We start from the raw sequence: 19893 nt of genomic DNA, 5'->3' as shown, positions 1-19893 counted from the left end.
TATATATATATATATATATATATATATCTGATGTATTACCAATATAATTCATTCAAGAAATATATTTTTACTCTAATTCTTGACACTTTGAATGATACTTTTTAGTTCATCAATCATAGCTTGAGCTTTCTCTTTTTTCTTTGTAAACTTGTTCTTTTAAAGAACTACATTTTTTAACAAGAAAATTTGAATCGTTTATCAGGTTACCAAACTCTTTTTTCATTTGTTCGCATAAAGAACATAGTTCAGAATTTATCACCTCATTGTCTTCTTAGTTTGCCATTAAACATATGTTGGCCTCTTCAGTCTCTTCTGTTTCTGATTCATCATAATCATCGCTAGTAACCATCATGGATTTTTTCTTGAATGGGAATCTTTTTTGTGCCCATTTATTTAAGGGACATTCAGTTTTGTAATGTTCTAGTTTGTTGCACCCAAAACATGTAATCTGACTTTTATCTACTTCTGCTTTAAAATTTACTTTTTTATTTGGAAAGCTTTTCTTGATTTGATATCTTCTCCTCATCATGCTTTGGATTTTTCTTGTAAGCATAACTATTTCTTCATTAACATCTTTTTGTCCAATTTCTTCTAAGTCTTCTCTTTCATCTGGTTTTTAGGGTATGTTTTCTTGAGGATTTTGAGATGCTTTGATGGCTATTATTTTACCTTTATTTGTTGGTTTGTCCTCTTGCAGTAGCATTTCATGTGTTCATAAGGTTCCAATGAGTTCTTCTAATCCGGGTATCTCAAGATTCTTAACTTGACCTATGGTTGTCATTGTTGGTCTCATATGATTGGAAAGCATCTCATGATTTTTCTTACTCTGTCTTGTACTAAGTATGTTTTGCCTAGATAACACATTTCATTTACTATAGTTGTAAATCTTAAATACATTTCATCAATAGTTTCTCCTTCGTTCATTTCAAAAAGTTCAAACTTTTGTATGAAGATATCAATTCTTGTCTCTATGACATGATTTGTCCCTTCATGATGAGTTTGTAGTGTGTCTTATACCCTTTTTGTCGTATCACATTCATCGACTCTTTCACTTTCTTCCTTACTTAAGGCACATGATAAAAATAATTAAGCTTTAGAGTTTAGAAGTACCTTAATTTTGTCTTTTGTTGTCCAATATGTTTCTTTTTTTTCAGAAAATCTTGAGTCGTTTTGGTCAATTCTTGGTATGAAGTTCCCATCTGTAATGATGCACCACATGCGTGTGTCTTGTGATTTTAGGAACAACTGCATCTTACTCTTCCAGAAATAGTAGTCTGTACGATCAAAGTAAGGTGGTATCTTATCAGTTTCAAACTAAAGATCTTGGCAAATTCTGCTACTTCTTGAGTATTGAGGTAGTTCAATCTAAGGACGACTTAGTAATTTCACAAAGGAAATATGTCACGGATATTCTTGAAGATACATGTTTATTGAATGTCAAGTCAATTGATACTCCCATGGATCTAGATTTCAAACTTTTACCTAATCAACGAAAGCCATTTTCAAATTCGAGGAGATACAAAAGATTGGTTAGTAAATTAAACTACCTCACAATCATCCATCTAAATATTTCTTTTGCAAACAGTTTGGTATGTCAACATTTAAACTCTCCTTGCCAACAACATTAGGATGTTGTGATACGAATCTTAAAATAAATTAAAGAGGCTCCATAAAAAGGTATAATTTATGAAGAAAAAAAATGACATACTTAGTTAGTTGGTTATTCATATACCAATTGGGCAGGCTCACTCATTGATAGGCTATCCACTTCTAGGTATTGCATACTTGTTTGAGAAAACTTATTATCTTGGAAGAGTAAGAAACAAAGTGTAGTTACAAGATCTAGCGTTGAAGCTAAACACAGGATTATGGCATTAGTGACTTATGAGCTCATTTGATTGAAACAATTACTCAAAGAACTTCAATTTGAAAAGGCAACACAAATAACATTAATATGCAATAATAAAGCAGCATTGCTCTGATTTTTCATGCTAAGACCAAACATATTGAGATAGATTGTCATTTTGTAAAAGAGAAAATCAAATCAGGCGACAACACCACTAGCTTTGTTAATTCCAATGATCAATTGGCAAATGTCTCTAGTAAGTCTCAGAGAGGTCCTCAATCGGTTATATATGTAACAAATTTGATACATATGATTTATACAGTCCAGTTTGAGGGAGAGTTTTGAAAATATATTTAGAATCTTTGAATTTATTGTATATCTTATCATATCATGAAAAAAGAGATAATATCTCTTATATTTATTTTTGCATTTATTGCTTTGAGCCTATATAAAAATGACACTGTTGTGTAGTTCAGACACACAATTTCACCGTATGTCTCTCTCATTTTTGCTCATTCTAGACAAATGATCCCAAAGCAAAACTTAAACAAGTGAGCCATATACACCCTTTACCTATCGATCTTTTTCTCCTTTTTAATATGAAAAGATGAAAATCCATTACAAAAGCACATATCAAAGGATATCATGGGAACTTCATAAGAAGAAGAAAATTATACAAACATACTATTCTAGAAATAAGGATACTTCGGGAAGGTATCATGTCTCGGCACAACAATTGAACTTTCAATATCTGCAAATAACATGACAACAAATTAGCAACTAAAAACATAAAGGCAGACCAATAAGCAATAATATCTTCTGCCACTCATTAAAATTGTGTCATGAAATACAAATTTTGTGGAGAGGCGCATTAATTGAGAACCATGTAACTTATTAAATGGTGGGATTGTATTGTATGGGAAAGGTACTTATTTACCATCCTCCCCTTGTTTCAGTTGATTCCCTTTTTGAACAAGGTGACCAATAGGAAAGCAATGAGTAGAAAGGCAAATAATAAGGTGCATGTTGGTCTTTTGCAATGAAGATATTGTATGTGATGTAATAGCTAGGAACAACTTAAGATTTTACAAGAGTTGGTCCTTGGTAATGGCACATATTGTATGTGATTTAATAAAGAAGGTATGTACCTTCCATGTATCCTTGAGATCTTTTCATAAAGAAGGTACTATGATGCACATCTGCAATAATATGTCAGATGATTCACCTTAGATTCAAGTCCTGTTCTCCAACACCAACAGGTAAACATACATTGACAAGTTTTACATCAAACCAAAATGTTTAAGTAAAACTATAGATATTGTAAAACTATAGAAAGGAAAATAATAAGGTGCGTGTTGGTCTTTTGCAATGAAGATATTGTATGTGATGTAATAGCTAGGAACAACTTAAGATTTTACAAGAGTTGGTCCTTGGTAATGGCACATATTGTATGTGATTTAATAAAGAAGGTATGTACCTTCCATGTATCCTTGAGATCTTTTCATAAAGAAGGTACTATGATGCACATCTGCAATAATATGTCAGATGATTCACCTTAGATTCAAGTCCTGTTCTCCAACACCAACAAGTAAACATACATTGACAAGTTTTACATCAAACCAAAATGTTTAAGTAAAACTATAGATATCAACCAACCAATGGTTTCAGTACAATCCTCATGCTGGTTGTAATAGGTGAGTACTTCTCTAAACCAAAAGTATATAGTTGAATGGGAAAATGAATGGTGCAGGTGGATGGAAGATAATGTGTGATACCACCTTTGAAGAGATAATTTGAATGCTTCCTTAGTTGGTACACGTGTTGCTGGATTGTGATAGATATTCAATTTCATAATTCCTACACAAATTGATTCTGCTATGGAGGAAAAAGGAGGAACTTTTCTGCATACAATCATGCACATATAAATGAGCAGAAAATTAGACACAACTGATATATATGTAGCTGCAAAGAATGGATTAAATGTTGGCTGAATAGCTTTCAATTCAAACAACGAATTGTTATGGAATAAAAACATTAATAACAAAGCAGACAAATTGAAACACAACACAAATCATCAAAGAATGGAATTAAATACTGAAGCAAAGAATATGACAATGAAATGAGAAGATTATTACTTTAAATTATAAGTAGATGGCCATGTAGTTATTCAAAATTCTAGTAGTGACATGTGCATTACTATGACGAGTGATTCCCATAGTGGAAAAAAGCAATAAAGCCACATATGCATGTAGTAATGAAATTTGAATAACACAATTTTCCATATGAAAGTCATGCATAGAAGTGCATGACTTTACTACTATATAGACCTAATACCTTCACGACCCCATGAAGAAACACTAGATATGTAATGTAACTTAACTAACCTTCCATCTAGGTGTAAATGTAACCTTTATTTTCAGCATCTTCAATCAAGATCCATGTTATCCAGATTGAGGAAAAAATGCTTACCATTACAAATTCTTAAATGAGAATTTTAAAAAGCTTAAAAGCCATTATCATGTTTATTATGCCACCTCCACTAATAGGTACCATCCTGTACATTATTAATACAAATTCATGTTAAAAAATTGCATTTAGGGCATCATCCAACTTTCACATTATGAATAAAGAGGTCATACCGTAGTTTACTTTGGGGTCATCAAGACATTCCATCTTTGCATGGAACAAAGTATATCATCTTGGAGTCGAATTCGGGGTCATAAATTATAAAATATAACACCCACTTTTCAGATTATGAAAAAGGATTTTATCTTACAGTAACAACCTTAAAGGATTTGCATACTCCAAAATTGTATTCAGGGTCATAAAAACACAATCACCCCTTACATTGTCAATAAAAATTTATATTCAAAATTGAATTCAAGGCCTTCATCCACTTTCACATTATGAATAGAGAGTTCATAATGTAATTTCCTTTAGGGTCATTGAAACATCTCATCCCTTACAAAACTATGGAACAGAATATATCCATCTTGCAATGGAACTTGGGGCTATAAGGCTCATATGTACCCCCTAATAAAAATGTTACTATGGCCATCTTCAAGAAACACACTACATGAATGTAACCATCAAACTTTAGTTTTCCCATTACTCTTCATTGTATATCATTGTCGTGACTTATTCTAATGGAATCTAAAGCCAAACTATTATTAAGCCCGCTAAAATTGACAGACCAGCACTATGTGACTTTGTAGCAGCAAATTCTGTACAAATTCAATACATCACTACACGAGATTCTACACCTGAAGTTTCATTGTTTTTGTTTCAAGTTGGACTTGGTTCCATTTTCTTGTTCATCACATACAACAAGTATACATCTTATAATGTGATAAATTGATTAAAATAATACTACAAACAAGTCTTGGATGTCTTAACTTCAAATCTTTAATGCATGCAACAATAGAGAATAATATTTACACACACTAAAATTGCAATAGAAGACCAAATACCTCCAACGAAATTAAGAAATGAGAATGATGAGAATACCTCCAGATTGCAAGATTTTCAGCACCATTTGACAACAAAATAGTGTAATCATATGATTTCAAATCCTTGTGCTTAACTATAAAGATCAATAGTGAAACCATCGTTGATCTTTATCATGCAAGCAGATCGACACAAGTAGTAGGCTAATCCAAGACAGGCATACACTTCATAATATTGCATTTCCAAGGTCACTTCATACCGCATGGGAACTAAGGTAATTGAAGCTCAATAGACACCATCTTTCACATTATGAATAAATAATTCATAATGAAAACTGAAAAGTATAGTATATCCATCTTATGCTGCAACTTTAGGCTATTAAGGTTCAAAATATACAACTTCCTTTTAATATTTAAGAAAAAAATCATATAATTTAGGGACTAGAGTAATCAAAACTCAATAAACATCATCTTGTGGTCCAACTTTGGATTATTAGGTTCATAGATACCACCTCCTTTTTCATATTATGAAGAAAAAAAACATCTCATTTGAGGAGTCATCAAAGCTCACTAAAATCATTTTGTACATTATGAATGTCTGGCCTTAGATTTTGAAAGATAGCTCCTCATAAAATTAAATTTAGGATCTTCCCAATATCTAACCCCTCACAAAATTCATATATCAGTATACTTATATTGCAATCCAACTTGGGATTATTAGAATCATATATACCCCCTTTTGAGATAAGGAGAAAAGATATCGCATTATGCATTCAATTCGTAATATACCCCCTAAATGAAATTACATTATGAATTATCCTAAATGATGCCTTAAATGCCTTAATTTCTTATGAATAAAAATTCATAATGTAAATTGCATTTAAGGCATCATCCAACTATCAAATTATGAATAATTCATAATGTAATTTCATTTAGGATCATCGAAGCATCCCGACTATCACAAAAAACATATTTATTTTAGATTATTGAAAAAAGAGTTCATCTCATTTAGGGACTAGGGTCATTGAAGTCCAATAGATACCTTATGAATAAAAATTCATGGCTGAAATTGCATTTAATTCATCACACAGCCTTCACATTATGAATAAAGAGGTTATAATGCAATTTTATTTAGGGTCTTGGACGCTTAATTTCTTATGAATAAAAACTTATAATGTAAATTTCATTTAAGGCGTCATCCAACCATCAAATTATGAAGAGTTCATAATGTAATTTCATTTAGGGTCATCGAAGCATCCTGACTCTCATAAAAAAACATATTTATTTTAGATTATTGAAAAAAGAGTTGATCTCATTTAGGGATTAGGGTCATTGAAGTTTAATAGATACCTTATGAATAAAAATTCGTCGCTGAAATTGCATTTAATTCATCATCCAGCCTTCACATTATGAACAAAGAGGTTATAATGCAATTTCATTTAGAGTCATGGACGCCTAATTTCTTATGAATAAAAAATCATAATGTAAATTGCATTTAAGGCGCCATCCAACTATCAAATTATGAAGAGTTCATAATGTAATTTCATTTAGGGTCATCGAAGCATCCCAACTCTCACAAAAAACATATTTATTTTAGATTATTGAAAAAAGAATTGATTTCATTTAGGGACTAGGGTCATTGAAGTCTAATAGATACCTTATGAATAAAAATTCATTGCTAAAATTGCATTTAATTCATCATTCAGCCTTCACATTGTGAATAAAGAGTTTACAATGCAATTTCATTTAAGGTCATGGACGCTTAATTTCTTATGAATAAAAATTCATAATGTAAATTGCATTTAAAGCGTCATCCAACTATCAAATTATGAAGAGTTCATAATGTAATTTCATTTAAGGTCGCAACTCAACTCTCACAAAAAACATATTTGTTTTAGATTATTGAAAAAAGATTTGATCTCATTAAAGGACTAGGGTCATTGAAGCCCAATAAATACTTTATGAATAAAAATTCATTGCAGAAATTACATTTAATTCATCATCCAGCCTTCACATTATGAATAAAGAGTTTATAATGCAATTTCATTTAGGGTCATCGAGGCATCTAAACTCCGACAAAAATTAAAGTTTTCAGATTATGAAAAAATATTTCATCTCATTTAGGGACAAGGGTCATTGAAACTCAATAGATACCTTACGAATAAAAATTCATAATTAAAATTGCATTTAATGCATGTAATTTTATTTAAGGTCATCGAGGCATCTCGGCTCTCACACAAATCGTATTTTTCATATTATGAAAAAAGATTTCCTCTTATTTAGGTACTAGGGTCATCGAAACTCAATAGACATACTTTATAAATAAAAATTCCTAATTGAAATCGTAATTAAAGCACCATTTAGATTCCACATTAAGAATAAATAGTTCATAATATAATTTCATTTAGGGTCATCAAAACTTCTTAGCACTCACAAAAAAAAAAAAACATCTTTTAAATGAGAAAAGATTTCATCTCATTTAGGGTCAAAGGTCATTCAAGCTCAATAGATACCTTATGAATAAAATTCATATTTGAAATATGAATTTGCAACCAAGTTGACATCCAACTTTCACATTGTGAATAACAAGTTTATAATTCAATCTCATTTAGGGTCATTAAGGCATCCCAACTCTCACAAAAATCCTATAACAAAGTATATCCATCTTGATGCTCTACTTAGGGCTATCAAACTCATAAACACTGCCTTTTTAAAATTATGAAAAAGATTGCATCTCATTAGGGACAAAGGTCAATGAAGCTTAATAGACAATATCTTGTAATTTTAATTTACCATCATCAAGGCATCCAATCCCTCACAAAAATCATATAACAAAGTAAATTTATCTTGTAGTCTGACTTTGAGTATATACCACTATTTCTCCTGAATATGAAAAAAATATCATTTAGGGACAAAGGTCAATGAAACTTAATAGATACATCTCTTACATAGTGCAGTTTAATTTATAGTCATCAAGGCAACCAACCTTTTATCAAACCATAAAAGAAATCACCTCATTTAGGGACTAGAGTCTACGACGTTTAATTTCTTATGAATAAAAATTCATAATGTAAATTCCTTTTAAGGAGTCATCCAACCATCAAATTATGAAGATTTCATAATGTAATTTCATTTAGGGTCATCGAAGCATCCCGACTCTCACAAAAAACATATTTATTTTAGATTATTGAAAAAAGAGTTGATCTCATTTAGGGACTAGGGTCATTAAAGTCCAATAGACCTTATGAATAAAAATTCATCGCTGAAATTGCATTTAATTCATCATCCAGCCTTCACATTATGAATAAAGAGGTTATAATGCAATTTCATTTAGGGTCATGGACGCTTAATTTCTTATGAATAAAAATTCATAATGTAAATTGCATTTAAGGCGTCATTCAACTATCAAATTATGAAGAGTTCATAATATAATTTCATTTAGGGTCATCGAAGCATCCCGACTCTCACAAAAAACATATTTATTTTAGATTATTGAAAAAAGAATTGATTTCATTTAGGGACTAGGGTCATTGAAGTCCAATAGATACCTTATGAATAAAAATTCATCGCTGAAATTGCATTTAATTCATCATCCAGCCTTCACATTGTGAATAAAGAGTTTACAATGCAATTTCATTTAGGGTCATGGACGCTTAATTTCTTATGAATAAAAATTCATAATGTAAATTGCATTTAAGGCGTCATCCAACTATCAAATTATGAAGAGTTCATAATGTAATTTCATTTAGGGTTGCATCCCAACTCTCACAAAAAACATATTTATTTTAGATTATTGAAAAATGATTTGATCTCATTAAGGACTAAGGTCATTGAAGCCCAATAGATACTTTATGAATAAAAATTCATTGTAGAAATTGCATTTAATTCATCATCCAGCCTTCACATTATGAATAAAGAGTTTATAATGCAATTTCATTTAGGGTCATCGAGGCATCTAAACTCCGACAAAAATCAAAGTTTTCAGATTATGAAAAAATATTTCATCTCAGTTAGGGACAAGGGTCATTGAAGCTCAATAGATACCTTACGAATAAAAAATCATAATTAAAATTGCATTTAATGCATGTAATTTTATTTAAGGTCATCGAGGCATCTCGGCTCTCACACAAATCATATTTTTCATATTATGAAAAAAGATTTCATCTTATTCAGGGACTAGGGTCATCGAAACTCAATAGACATACTTCATAAATAAAAATTCATAATTGAAATCGTAATTAAAGCACCATTTAGATTCCACATTAAGAATAAATAGTTCATAATGTAATTTCTTTTAGGGTCATCAAGACTTCTTAGCACTCACAAAAAAAAACATCTTTTAAATGAGAAAAGATTTAATCTCATCTAGGGTCAAAGGTCATCCAAGCTCAATAGATACCTTATGAATAAAATTCATATTTGAAATATGAATTTGCAACCAAGTTGACATCCAACTTTCACATTAATTTGTGAATAACAAGTTTATAATTCAATCTCATTTAGGGTCATTAAGGCATCCCAACTCTCACAAAAATCCTATAACAAAGTATATCCATTTTGATGCTCTACTTTGGGCTATCAAACTCATAAACACTACCCTTTTTTAGATTATGAAAAAGATTGCATCTCATTTAGAGACAAAGGTCAATGAAGCTTAATAGATAACAACTTGTAATTTTAATTTACGATCATCAAGGCAACCAATCCCCTCACAAAAATCATATAACAAAGTAAATTTATCTTGCAGTCAGATTTAGGGTATATACCATCCTTTCTTCTGAATATGAAAAAAAGTTTACATAACAATTAGGGACTAGAGTCATTAAAGCTTAATAGATACCATCTTGTATATTATACATGTTATGAACAAAGAGTTCATATTCAAACTGCAATTTCGTTCAGGGTCACCTAGTTGTCGTTGAGACATCCTATACCTCACAAGAATCATCTCACAGAGGCAACTTATACCAATTAAACCATTTAAAAGGTTTGTATACTCTTTTGATATATGATTTGATATGATGAAAGTTCTAGAATAATCAAGAATGAGAAAAATGTGTTGGAATATGTATAGCCCAACAACATGCACACCAAATGTAAGTCATAAATCACATCATCACCAAAGCAAATCAAAGGAAATGAAAGGGCTAGAAAGCAACAAAATTGAAAGACAAGTAAAAAAAATTGGTTCAATCGAAAAGTTGATCAAAGTGAATTGAACCTGTTATCGATGTTTAAAGAAATGAAGAGAATGGCACCCTAGGAATCCCGTTGAGTCTTAAAGAAACGCGACGAGGAGAAACAGTGTGGTCATCCACGTTAAAACCAGAACTTAGTCCAAACAATACAACGTGATGTTCCCGGTTCCACTTCCTTCGACTATCCGCGAGTATCTTCTGATTTCGGTCAAAATCAAGAATGAGAAATCATATCACAGTCCAATTCTTTATAACAATTAACAAGAATGAAGGTTCTTGGATAGTCAAGAAGGAGAAAGAACCCGTCTACGTAGCATTCAACAACGAGATTGATTGTTGAAGAAGAAAGAACCCACCACCGTGCTTGCGTGTTGAAACCCATTCTTTCTTTTCTTGAGAGACTGAAATGGTATGTGCTGATTATAAAGCCTTCTCTTGTAGGCTTTCTTATTTTTGTGGAATATTGGGCCTTGGCCCAATAGTTACAGGAGTCCTTTTAAAATTAATTTTTACTTATGTCCCTTTTTTTAACGCTATATCAACTCGATTGTATTTTTTGAAAATACAACAAAAAAACGTAAAACAAATACTAAACAAAATAGAAAATAATAATAATAATAATAATAATAATAATAATAATAATAATAATAATAATAATAAAGTATATATCATATCATCATACAACAACTAAATTATTATAACAACGATACGTTTATAATAAAAAATAAAAAAAATTCAAGTGCATTCTCTAATGAATATTTATTATAATGAAAATCTATACTTATAATTATCTGTAAAATCTATAATAAATAAATAGAAAATTTTGGTGTACCCTATTTTCAATAATACTGAAATTACTTTTAAATATTTTTCCAAAAAAGTACATGCTATTTGATTATTAAAAAATTGTTATCTTTCATAATTATCACCCACTACACCTTTCACTCATTTTATTAAAAATCATGATAAAAAAACTATTAAAAATTATTGTTTATAATTACATTAGCTGGTGCAAGTGAATAAACAGAAATAAGAGTGTGCCTCATTATACTTAAGTTTTGTCCAACGAATACATTACCGTATTTCTTTTTTTTGGTAGACAAGTGTTCAACAAAAAAATAAATAAAACTGTAAAATTAAAGTAACATTCTTAGACATGCAAGTCCCAAAGATGTGTCAAAATAATTAAGTGAAGATCACCATGGAGTTCTCCTCAATAAAGCAATTGGATGAGTCCTAAGAAAAGTTAAAAATAGCGAGTAAGTCAGCCCATTTTTTCCTCCCTCCCTTCAAGTATGAAGAACCTGAATCTGTCGATCACAATTCGAAAGCTTGCAAATGTGTCACACCAAGATGAGAACATTCTCACTAAACTTGCAATTGTCTGACACCATATCTAAAAGATTTTTTTGAGTGACTCTCCACAATGAGATACAAAACATATTCTCTTCAAGCTAACTCCAAACCAAGGTACATGCTCCATATTTTAGCATAAGGAACATCACACGCTTCAATCTTCTTGTTGTAGCCCTTAATCCATCTCTCGTATGAGTTATGAAAAAAAACACCACACACTGACACTTTTCCATTTCTTTGGCAAACTCCATCACTATTTGATAAGGATCTCAAGAGCATGAAGATGATTCATATTTTAATAAATTAGGATAAACTTTATATATTTTAATTTGGTTTGTATTAATTCTTAGTTTGCTTTTGATTTGGAATTGTAATAGTTTTATTATTGATTTAGTTTTTGTTATGTGTAAGTGAAGATACTTTACTTACTTACATTAAGTTTATTTTAGAAAAAAAATAAGATGTAAGACTAATATCGGCTTAGAGAATGGTGTCACTTATATGACCCATTTAAGTTTAGAGATGGACTTAGTATAAATAAGCATTTGTAACCTCGTGGAGGGGCAGATTTTGACTATTATTTTTGTGAGACTTTGCTCTCTAGAGTTCTTGAAAGAATTCATCTTGAATTTATCAATGTTGTTAACCCTTGTGGCGTTCTTCTTGGTTTATCAATCCTTAGATTGTGGCACCATTTTGTTCTTGGTTTCTTTGCTGAATAATAATATTGAGTTTCCTTTACATCAAACCCTAATACTCCAATTCTTCCAATTTTCGTGATCAGTAACCTGCGTTCATATCTTGAGTTCTATATACTGGTTTTCAGTGATTCAAAAGTCTAACTTGCGTTTCAGAACGTCATCTTTCACCTCGGTTTGGAATCGGCCGAATTGGAGTTTCGCAGCGCCGTTTATCGCAGTCTCCAGTTATACGTGATTTTCACTCAAATTTGTAAGTTTCTGACCTAGAACGATCTTTAAAGGAAACCATGACTATTATGATCATATCACTATTGAGCTTTAACCATCTAGTAGGGGGACTTTATCGAACAAACATAGATTGTATCTTTACTTTGCAAGTTGCAATGAAGGATTAGAGAAATGCTACCATCATTTTCTGTAGTGAATTATTGAATTACCTAGCAAGTCCACAAGCTTATGGGTGGTTTGAAATCCTCCTCGGATATAGCTTTGTTTCGTCAATTCCACAATGACCAAGCAAATTGTTATGAAAACTGTATTTTGGCTCTCTGTAGTAGTTCCAATCCCTAGTTGATTGAGATTATTGAAAATCTAGTTCTTGCAATCAAAAGAGAAGAAATCACTAATAAAAATAGGGTATAATTGGGATATCTATACCTGAGTAGTGTGCACACAATCATGCAGAACGTGAATAATTGTCTCATTATCTCTTCCACAACCCGAGCAAATAAGAGGTGCACCCACTCTCCATCTGCTTCTCATAAAATTGGTAAGAATCCGCTTTTGGACAACCAACCACATAAATGTCTATATCGAGTGAGGCCTCTTGAAGTCCACAAAGAATTATAATCTCATTTAGACCTTCGGCATTTCCTTGTTGCAACATATAAACACTCCAAACGGTAAACTAATTGGTAGAAGTATCTCCCCAACCCACAATATTAAGTCCGCCAGCGTAATAGGAGCTAATAATAATGGTTGTAAATGGTTCACAATGTCAACTAGGAAATTGTGAGTGCAAGAACTTAAGTCCAACTCTCCAATAGTATTTAACACATCATGCACAAAAAATAGTGTCACCCAAGTTCTACATGCACAAGAGAAGAGTATACCACTGTTTTGTGACCCATTATCTTATTTCCAAAAAGAAATTATTCACTGAATTTTTGTTTCTCTTTGAGAACACCGTCATCAATTCATCCTCACTCACCACTTCTAGATCAGCGGAATTATAAGTATCAAAAAAAGAAAAGAACAAAAAAAAAAAAAGAGATATAAAGAGAATATAAAGGGAATTACTCAAAAAAAACACACCAGTTGAAATCTGTGATCCCCGGAATTCATCCAAGTTTCAGAATTCAGAAAACCCTAGATTCATCCCCCAATTTTGGAATATAAAGAGAATTTTTATCGTGACTCAGTTTCTGTTTCAGTATAATCCTCTTCATATTCTGGGTCATTGAATACGCCGAAAGAGAAATCACTGTATTTGATTTTTACTTCACATTCCTGAGTTGAAAGTGATAGTGCGATTGAAGAATCTTATAGGGAGAGGAATGAGAGAGATATATGTATATGAGGGTTTTGTTGAGATATAATGCCTGGAGGTGGTGGAGGTTCATCGGGTATTGGTATTCGTTCTGGAAGTTATGGTTCTCTGGATAAACAGCAGCTACAAAACGGGGTGTCGTCTAATCAAACAGCACGCAAAGCTTCTAAGATGCTCAAGGAGAAAGAGAAGGAACAATTGTTCCTTTGGATCTTTAAATTTGCTGGACGCAAGAAAGTTGGGATGCTCTTCCTCTGTCTCATCTCTGCTGTCGTTTTCGTCTGGGTTTTGTATGTTGGAAAAGGTTCCTCATTTTCTCCCACTTTCTCATATTCCCTTCCCTTATTCAATTATTATGAATCTATGATATCAATTGTAATTAGTTACGTGATTGCAATTTGACTATTTATATTATAAAGTATAAGTATACTAGTCTTTCATGTTGTTGCAACAATCATAATATCTATTATAATAGCCATTTTGGTCCTTCAATGTGTGAGTTGCAGTCACTATAGTCCCTAAATGCATCAAAATTACAAAAACGTAATTTTTAGTTTGGTCCTGTATGTGTTTTTCGTTGGTTTGTTTGATCCTTAGATATAACTTCTGTTAGTCAGATTGGTCTATGAAATTACTAACTGAAGACACACTCAGATATTTATGTAGTTTCAATACATTGATAGACTATAGTGACATCTCGCATATTTAGAGACCAAAATGACTGTTTAATCTATTATTATTACAATTTGAATGGTTTTATTTTTTTGGTAGTGTATGCTATTATTAAATGAAAGTAAGCTATTGTTATTTAGTTCAGTTGGGAGTTGGAACTGCTAGAATATGCTGTGAGTTGTGATTTGTGTTTATTATTTGATCTCTGTTTTAGTTAGGCGATAATATGTGATATGGTCTGATTTCAGGTGAGGATTCTCGGGAAGGAAACGCGGTGCAGACTATTAGTGTCAACGAAAGTGTGTCTATGAGTGATTCTTCGTCTGAAATATCTACTGCAAATTTTGCATTACTTCCTCCTCCACCTAGCTACTTTTTGGGCTACCATCTTCCTACAGGCCATCCGTGTAATAGTTTCACATTACCTCCCCCACCGGCTGATAAAAAGCGAACCGGACCACGTCGTAAGTTTTAGTTTACTATCTTGCTGCCTAAGGTTTCATGTCTAAGTTTAGATTATTTTATTCTTAATAGCACCCAATGTTCTCATCATCTCTACGTATACCAATTATCTCTTCAACTTTGTGGGTTATGATGATTTATATGGAGAACCTGGGATAATTTTAGACTACTTTGTGTATGGTGCTTCTTCAGTTTTCCTGAATAATCTGTCTTACTTAGTTATATTACAGCATGCCCAGTATGTTACCTTCCTGTGGAAGAAGCCATTGCACGGATGCCAACATTGCCCTCACTTTCTCCGGTTCTTCAGAATTTAACATATGTCTATGAAGAAAATTTAAGTAGAGGGGATGAATTTGGTGGTTCAGAGTTTGGTGGATATCCTACTTTGAAGCAGAGAAATGAGTCTTTTGATGTACACGAGTCAATGAGCGTGCACTGTGGGTATGTTTTGCTTTTGGTGATATTTTTCCCCTTACTTATATCTATACTACTCGCTGAGGGAAGTTCTTTATGGTGATAATTGTGCGGGCTAGTAATAAAGCATTGGTGTATACATGTTTACTGATATGAATCATTCTCCCATCTTCAACTATGTGTGTGTGCATCAATCAGATTCGTAAGAGGAACCAAACCTGGCCGCAACACAGGGTTTGACATTGATGAAGACGACCTTCTTGAAATGGATCAGTGTAATGGAGTGGTTGTTGCATCAGCAGTATTTGGTAAGTGTTATGTGATTTCTGCATTTATTTACTTGTTTTTAAGCTAGTTATTGAATATAAGTTATATATACTATTCAGGAAATTTTGATGAGATAAATGAGCCAAAGAATATAAGTGACTATTCGAGGAAAACTGTATGCTTCTTTATGTTTGTTGACGAAGAAACGGAACAATATCTGAGGAGTTCTGGTAGGCTGGGAATCAGCAAGAAGATTGGTTTGTGGAGAATTATAGTTGCTCGCAATCTTCCTTATGCAGATGCTAGACGGACAGGAAAGGTCCGAATTACATATTTTCAAGCAGAAGTCAAATTATTATATGGGTTGTTACTTGTTAGCCATTTTTGTTAGTGATTATTCTTAATAGTTATGCTTTTCTATATGATGTGACTGTTGCTGTGTAAAATTGAATAATCATAGTGTTGGCTGTCTTTTTTTTCTTTCTAAAATCCCTCCTGAAGGAGTTAGTGTTGCTGTGTGATTGATCCTCAAAACACAGAATGGGGAAGGGTAAATAACTAGATCAGTAGGCCTCCTAGTATTGGCTAGATCCTCTACATGAGTTTGAAAAACTTAAATTTCACCATGGTACTGATGTATTTTCTTGTTCATAAAGTAGTACTCTTATTTATTACCTTGTAACTTTTACCATTTCTTTAACAGATTCCAAAGCTTCTGTTGCATAGAATGGTTCCCAATGCTTGCTACTCTATATGGCTTGATGGAAAGCTTGAGCTTGTTGTCGATCCATATCAAATTCTTGAAAGGTACATATCTAAGAATCTCTTCAATGTTATATACATATTTGTTCAGTATATATACGTCTTCATCCTATATGCCTATTTATTCTATATGTGAAAGTGGTGTTAAAATGTTCATTTCAGACCCTTTACCATTTGATACATAGTTTGGCATGTGATTCTCTCTTCCATCTACTTCTGTTTGTGATAGATATAATAAAATAGATCTTTAGGATAGCTTAGATCAGTAATAAATTAAACTCCAATCTGGTCACACTTCCAATTCAGCCCCCACACCTCATGCTGATATAGGTTTCTGTGGAGGAAGAATGCAACTTTTGCTATATCAAAGCATTATAGACGCTTTGATGTATTCGTTGAGGCCGAAGCCAATAAAGCTGCTGGAAAGTACGAGAATGCCTCTATTGACTTCCAAATTGAGTTTTACAAGAAGGAGGGGTTGACCCCATATACAGAGGCAAAGCTTCCTCTTATAAGTGGTAGGTGAAACTTACTTCCTCTATCTATCTGGTGATGAGATGAACCTGTGTAATTTATTTTCGTCAAACTTAATGGTTGTGTTGCAGATGTTCCTGAAGGATGTGTAATAGTTCGAGAGCATGTTCCTATTAGCAATCTCTTTACTTGTCTTTGGTTCAATGAAGTTGATCGATTTACTTCAAGGGACCAGCTTAGTTTTTCAACTGTCAGGGACAAAATTTTGTCACGGGTAGATTTTCATTTCAACATGTTCTTGGATTGTGAAAGACGCAATTTTGTAATTCAGGTAACATTTTTTATCTTGTTTGTATACCTGGCTATAGTAAACTTTTGATAGTGTAGATTTCGAGAAGATACACATTGGTTCTGAACAATTCAAAATTTTGGAATGCAATAAATATGCACACATTAACACACGCATGCTCGAACACTTTAGAAAGCATAAACTAACTTAACAGTGATAACAATTTCCATATTTGTTATTCTTTTCCGCGATGATGACTACCCTTGTATGTTTTCAGAAAGACCTCTCTCTCTCACTTTTCACACTTAGGCTGTGTTTAGCAAGGTCAAACTGCCACTTTTTAACACGCATAAGCTTGTATGATCAAACTAGAGTTGTTTGGTAACAGTGTTCTCTTGCAAGATTACAGTGACTTTTGAAATGCTATTTTAAGTAGCAAGTAGTGTATCCTGTTTTCTCTCATATTTTCTCATATTTTTACACACATTATCTTTAATTGAATAAATTCAAATATCAATTATAAATGTCTTTTTGTAACATTTTATACATTTTATTGTGATTGAGGTTTTTCTCGAAACCTCCTATCTCAATGGTTATTGTTTCATTTTTCTGGAGGGTGTATATTTTTATCTAAACTTTCTTCATTGCACATGTAATTTCATGGTTACTATTCTCTCTCATTTGCCTTACTGTAGTTTATTTTTTTGGGGGGTGTATACAGAAATATCACAGGGATTTACTGCTGCATCTGGCTCCACCGTTGGCTACTGCTCAAATACCTCCACCATCTCCCCCACCTGCATTGCCTATGCTTGAAAGGTCGCCTGAAAAGGTTGTAACCCCTCCCATTCCTAAAGGCCCTGGAAGGCGCAGAAGAGATAAAAACTCTGGTTCCAAGCGCCACCGCAAAGTTGTTGCTGGAAGTAGAGACGACAAAGCAAGTTAAGAAGTTTTGATTGTGTGATTATATTTTTTTTCCAAAGATATATATAAGATTCCACATACAAAAGTCATTCATTGCAGAGCTGGAGGGAAAATGTGCAAGAGGAGTATTGTATTGTTTTCACATGGACGCTCTCATTCTTTTTATTTTGTGCAATTGTCCATTTTTGTCAATTTTTTGGTGTATATAGGGTAAGATTTTCAACAATTATTATAATATGGGTTGCCATTAAATTCCTCACGAGGTAACCCATTTCCCAATTCCCCTATTATGATAGTGATGATAAAGAAAATGTATTTCCTCTCAATTACACTCCACGAAAGATATGTTCATGATCTCTTGTTCCTTATTAATAAAGAAACCAAGTTATCTACAATTCCTTGTCAAGCACTCTTTTGGGTCCAATCTTTCATCTCATCTTATAGTAACGAGGTGATAGCCTCAAACAATCCCTTCCTCCACAAGTACCAACAATTCACGACTTTATTATGCATACGCATGCATCTAAGTCATTTCTACACGAACCAACTTTTTCAATTATCAAGTTTGTAAAAATTGTAAACGTATTTTTTGGTGTTACTTTTGACATTCTAGCAATTTATACGACTCTCGAGCAATCTATAATTTCCTCGAAAAACTCTTATTGGAATTTATGATCTCATAAACAAATACTTCTACGTCACTTTAAATGATTAATAATAAAAAAATTAATTGTGAAGTAAATGATTGAATTTAAGTAATTAATAAATTTTAGGTAATATTTATCTATCGAAAATATTCTACTTTGATTTTGAGGCTATTACTTTGGTCAGAGTTAATGAATTTGGGATAGAATCATCAAGGAGGATAGTTAAGGTAAATTATTCTCTTTGAGTCTTTCTTTTTTATTATCTTGAAACTTATCGACCAACAATATAACAATGCGTATCCTGAGAATTGGACGACAATGTTTGGTGTTTCTATCTGGAATTTGTGGAAATATATAAATCATTGATTCTTCTCTCTCTCTCTCTCTCTCTCTCTCTCAAGCTTCTTCTAGTCAAGCGTTGTACATTGATAAAGTTTGGTCTACATCTTTTCATAATTTATAGGTCAAACATAAACATTTTATTCATATTTGTTGGATAGCTCTGTCAGTGAGCATAGTAAAATGTAATGTGGATGACTCTTTTCATATATATCTATTGTTAGCTCAGCCAATGATAGATTAATTCGTGATTATAATAGAAGATTCTTAAAAGAATTTCATTGTAATTTTAGACTCCGCACTACTATTTGGGGTGAATTGTGGACTAGCTTGATAAAATATGTTCGGAATCTAGGTCTTGCTATAACTATTAAAAACAAAATGATCGTCCTAAAAATACAAAGTTATTCTTTGGACCCGAAATAAATGTTTAACATGGTTGTTTTTGCGTATAATAACACTCGAACCGGATAACACGACTTTTCTAGAACCCTACTGCTTGTAATTCAGCATGACAGTGGTGCTAAGAAGAGGAGCGACGACG

At 32.3% G+C, this 19893-nt stretch overlaps 2 protein-coding genes across 19 annotated transcripts in view; one reads left to right on the top strand and one right to left on the bottom strand.

The window, feature by feature from the left end:
• Positions 1–10905, bottom strand: part of LOC101507840 (uncharacterized) — a 17154-nt gene extending 6249 nt beyond the window's left edge. For 4 of the 17 annotated variants that reach the window (XM_073370206.1, XM_073370208.1, XM_073370207.1 and 1 more), the window contains exons 1-5: positions 3503–10892; positions 3324–3374; positions 2995–3045; positions 1709–2597; positions 1111–1274 (exon numbers count right to left, since the gene is read on the bottom strand). In XM_073370206.1, coding sequence (XP_073226307.1) covers positions 2536–2597; positions 2995–3045; positions 3324–3374; positions 3503–3881 — 543 coding nt within the window. In that variant the 5' untranslated portion in view covers positions 3882–10892 and the 3' untranslated portion in view covers positions 1111–1274; positions 1709–2535. Of the gene's footprint in view, positions 1–1110; positions 1275–1708; positions 2598–2994; positions 3086–3323 lie in introns of all 17 variants that reach the window. The other 13 variants (XM_073370214.1, XM_073370210.1, XM_073370215.1 and 10 more) reach the window with 13 other exon arrangements.
• Positions 10906–13374: 2469 nt separating this feature from the next.
• Positions 13375–18758, top strand: LOC101507527 (probable hexosyltransferase MUCI70). Of its 2 annotated transcripts, none has more exons than XM_073370482.1 (9): positions 13375–14386; positions 15017–15232; positions 15461–15674; positions 15846–15955; positions 16034–16233; positions 16618–16721; positions 17007–17194; positions 17282–17481; positions 18161–18758. In XM_073370482.1, exons 1-9 carry the CDS (start codon positions 14197–14199, stop codon positions 18383–18385), a joined length of 1647 nt encoding a protein of 548 aa, XP_073226583.1. In that variant the 5' UTR covers positions 13375–14196; the 3' UTR covers positions 18386–18758. The 2 variants fall into 2 exon arrangements, with proteins under 2 accessions (XP_073226583.1, XP_004505059.1); XM_004505002.4 differs by having other exon boundaries at positions 13379–14400.
• The last annotated feature ends 1135 nt before the right edge of the window (positions 18759–19893 follow it).

This window comes from Cicer arietinum, chromosome 6 (assembly GCF_000331145.2).
Source record: "Cicer arietinum cultivar CDC Frontier isolate Library 1 chromosome 6, Cicar.CDCFrontier_v2.0, whole genome shotgun sequence".
Lineage (NCBI taxonomy): Eukaryota > Viridiplantae > Streptophyta > Magnoliopsida > Fabales > Fabaceae > Cicer > Cicer arietinum.
The sequence above is the reverse complement of the archived record's forward strand: the minus strand, read 5'-3'. Positions and strand labels throughout refer to the sequence as shown.

Excerpts from the sequence above, each read along its gene's own strand:
- LOC101507527 (XM_004505002.4), top strand. The coding sequence starts at position 14,145 with ATGCCTGGAGGTGGTGGAGGTTCATCGGGTATTGGTATTCGTTCTGGA. Across the intron at positions 16,722-17,006 it reads CCATATCAAATTCTTGAAAG|GTTTCTGTGGAGGAAGAATG; the intron begins GTACATATCTAA and ends ATGCTGATATAG. Across the intron at positions 17,482-18,160 it reads GACGCAATTTTGTAATTCAG|AAATATCACAGGGATTTACT; the intron begins GTAACATTTTTT and ends GGGTGTATACAG.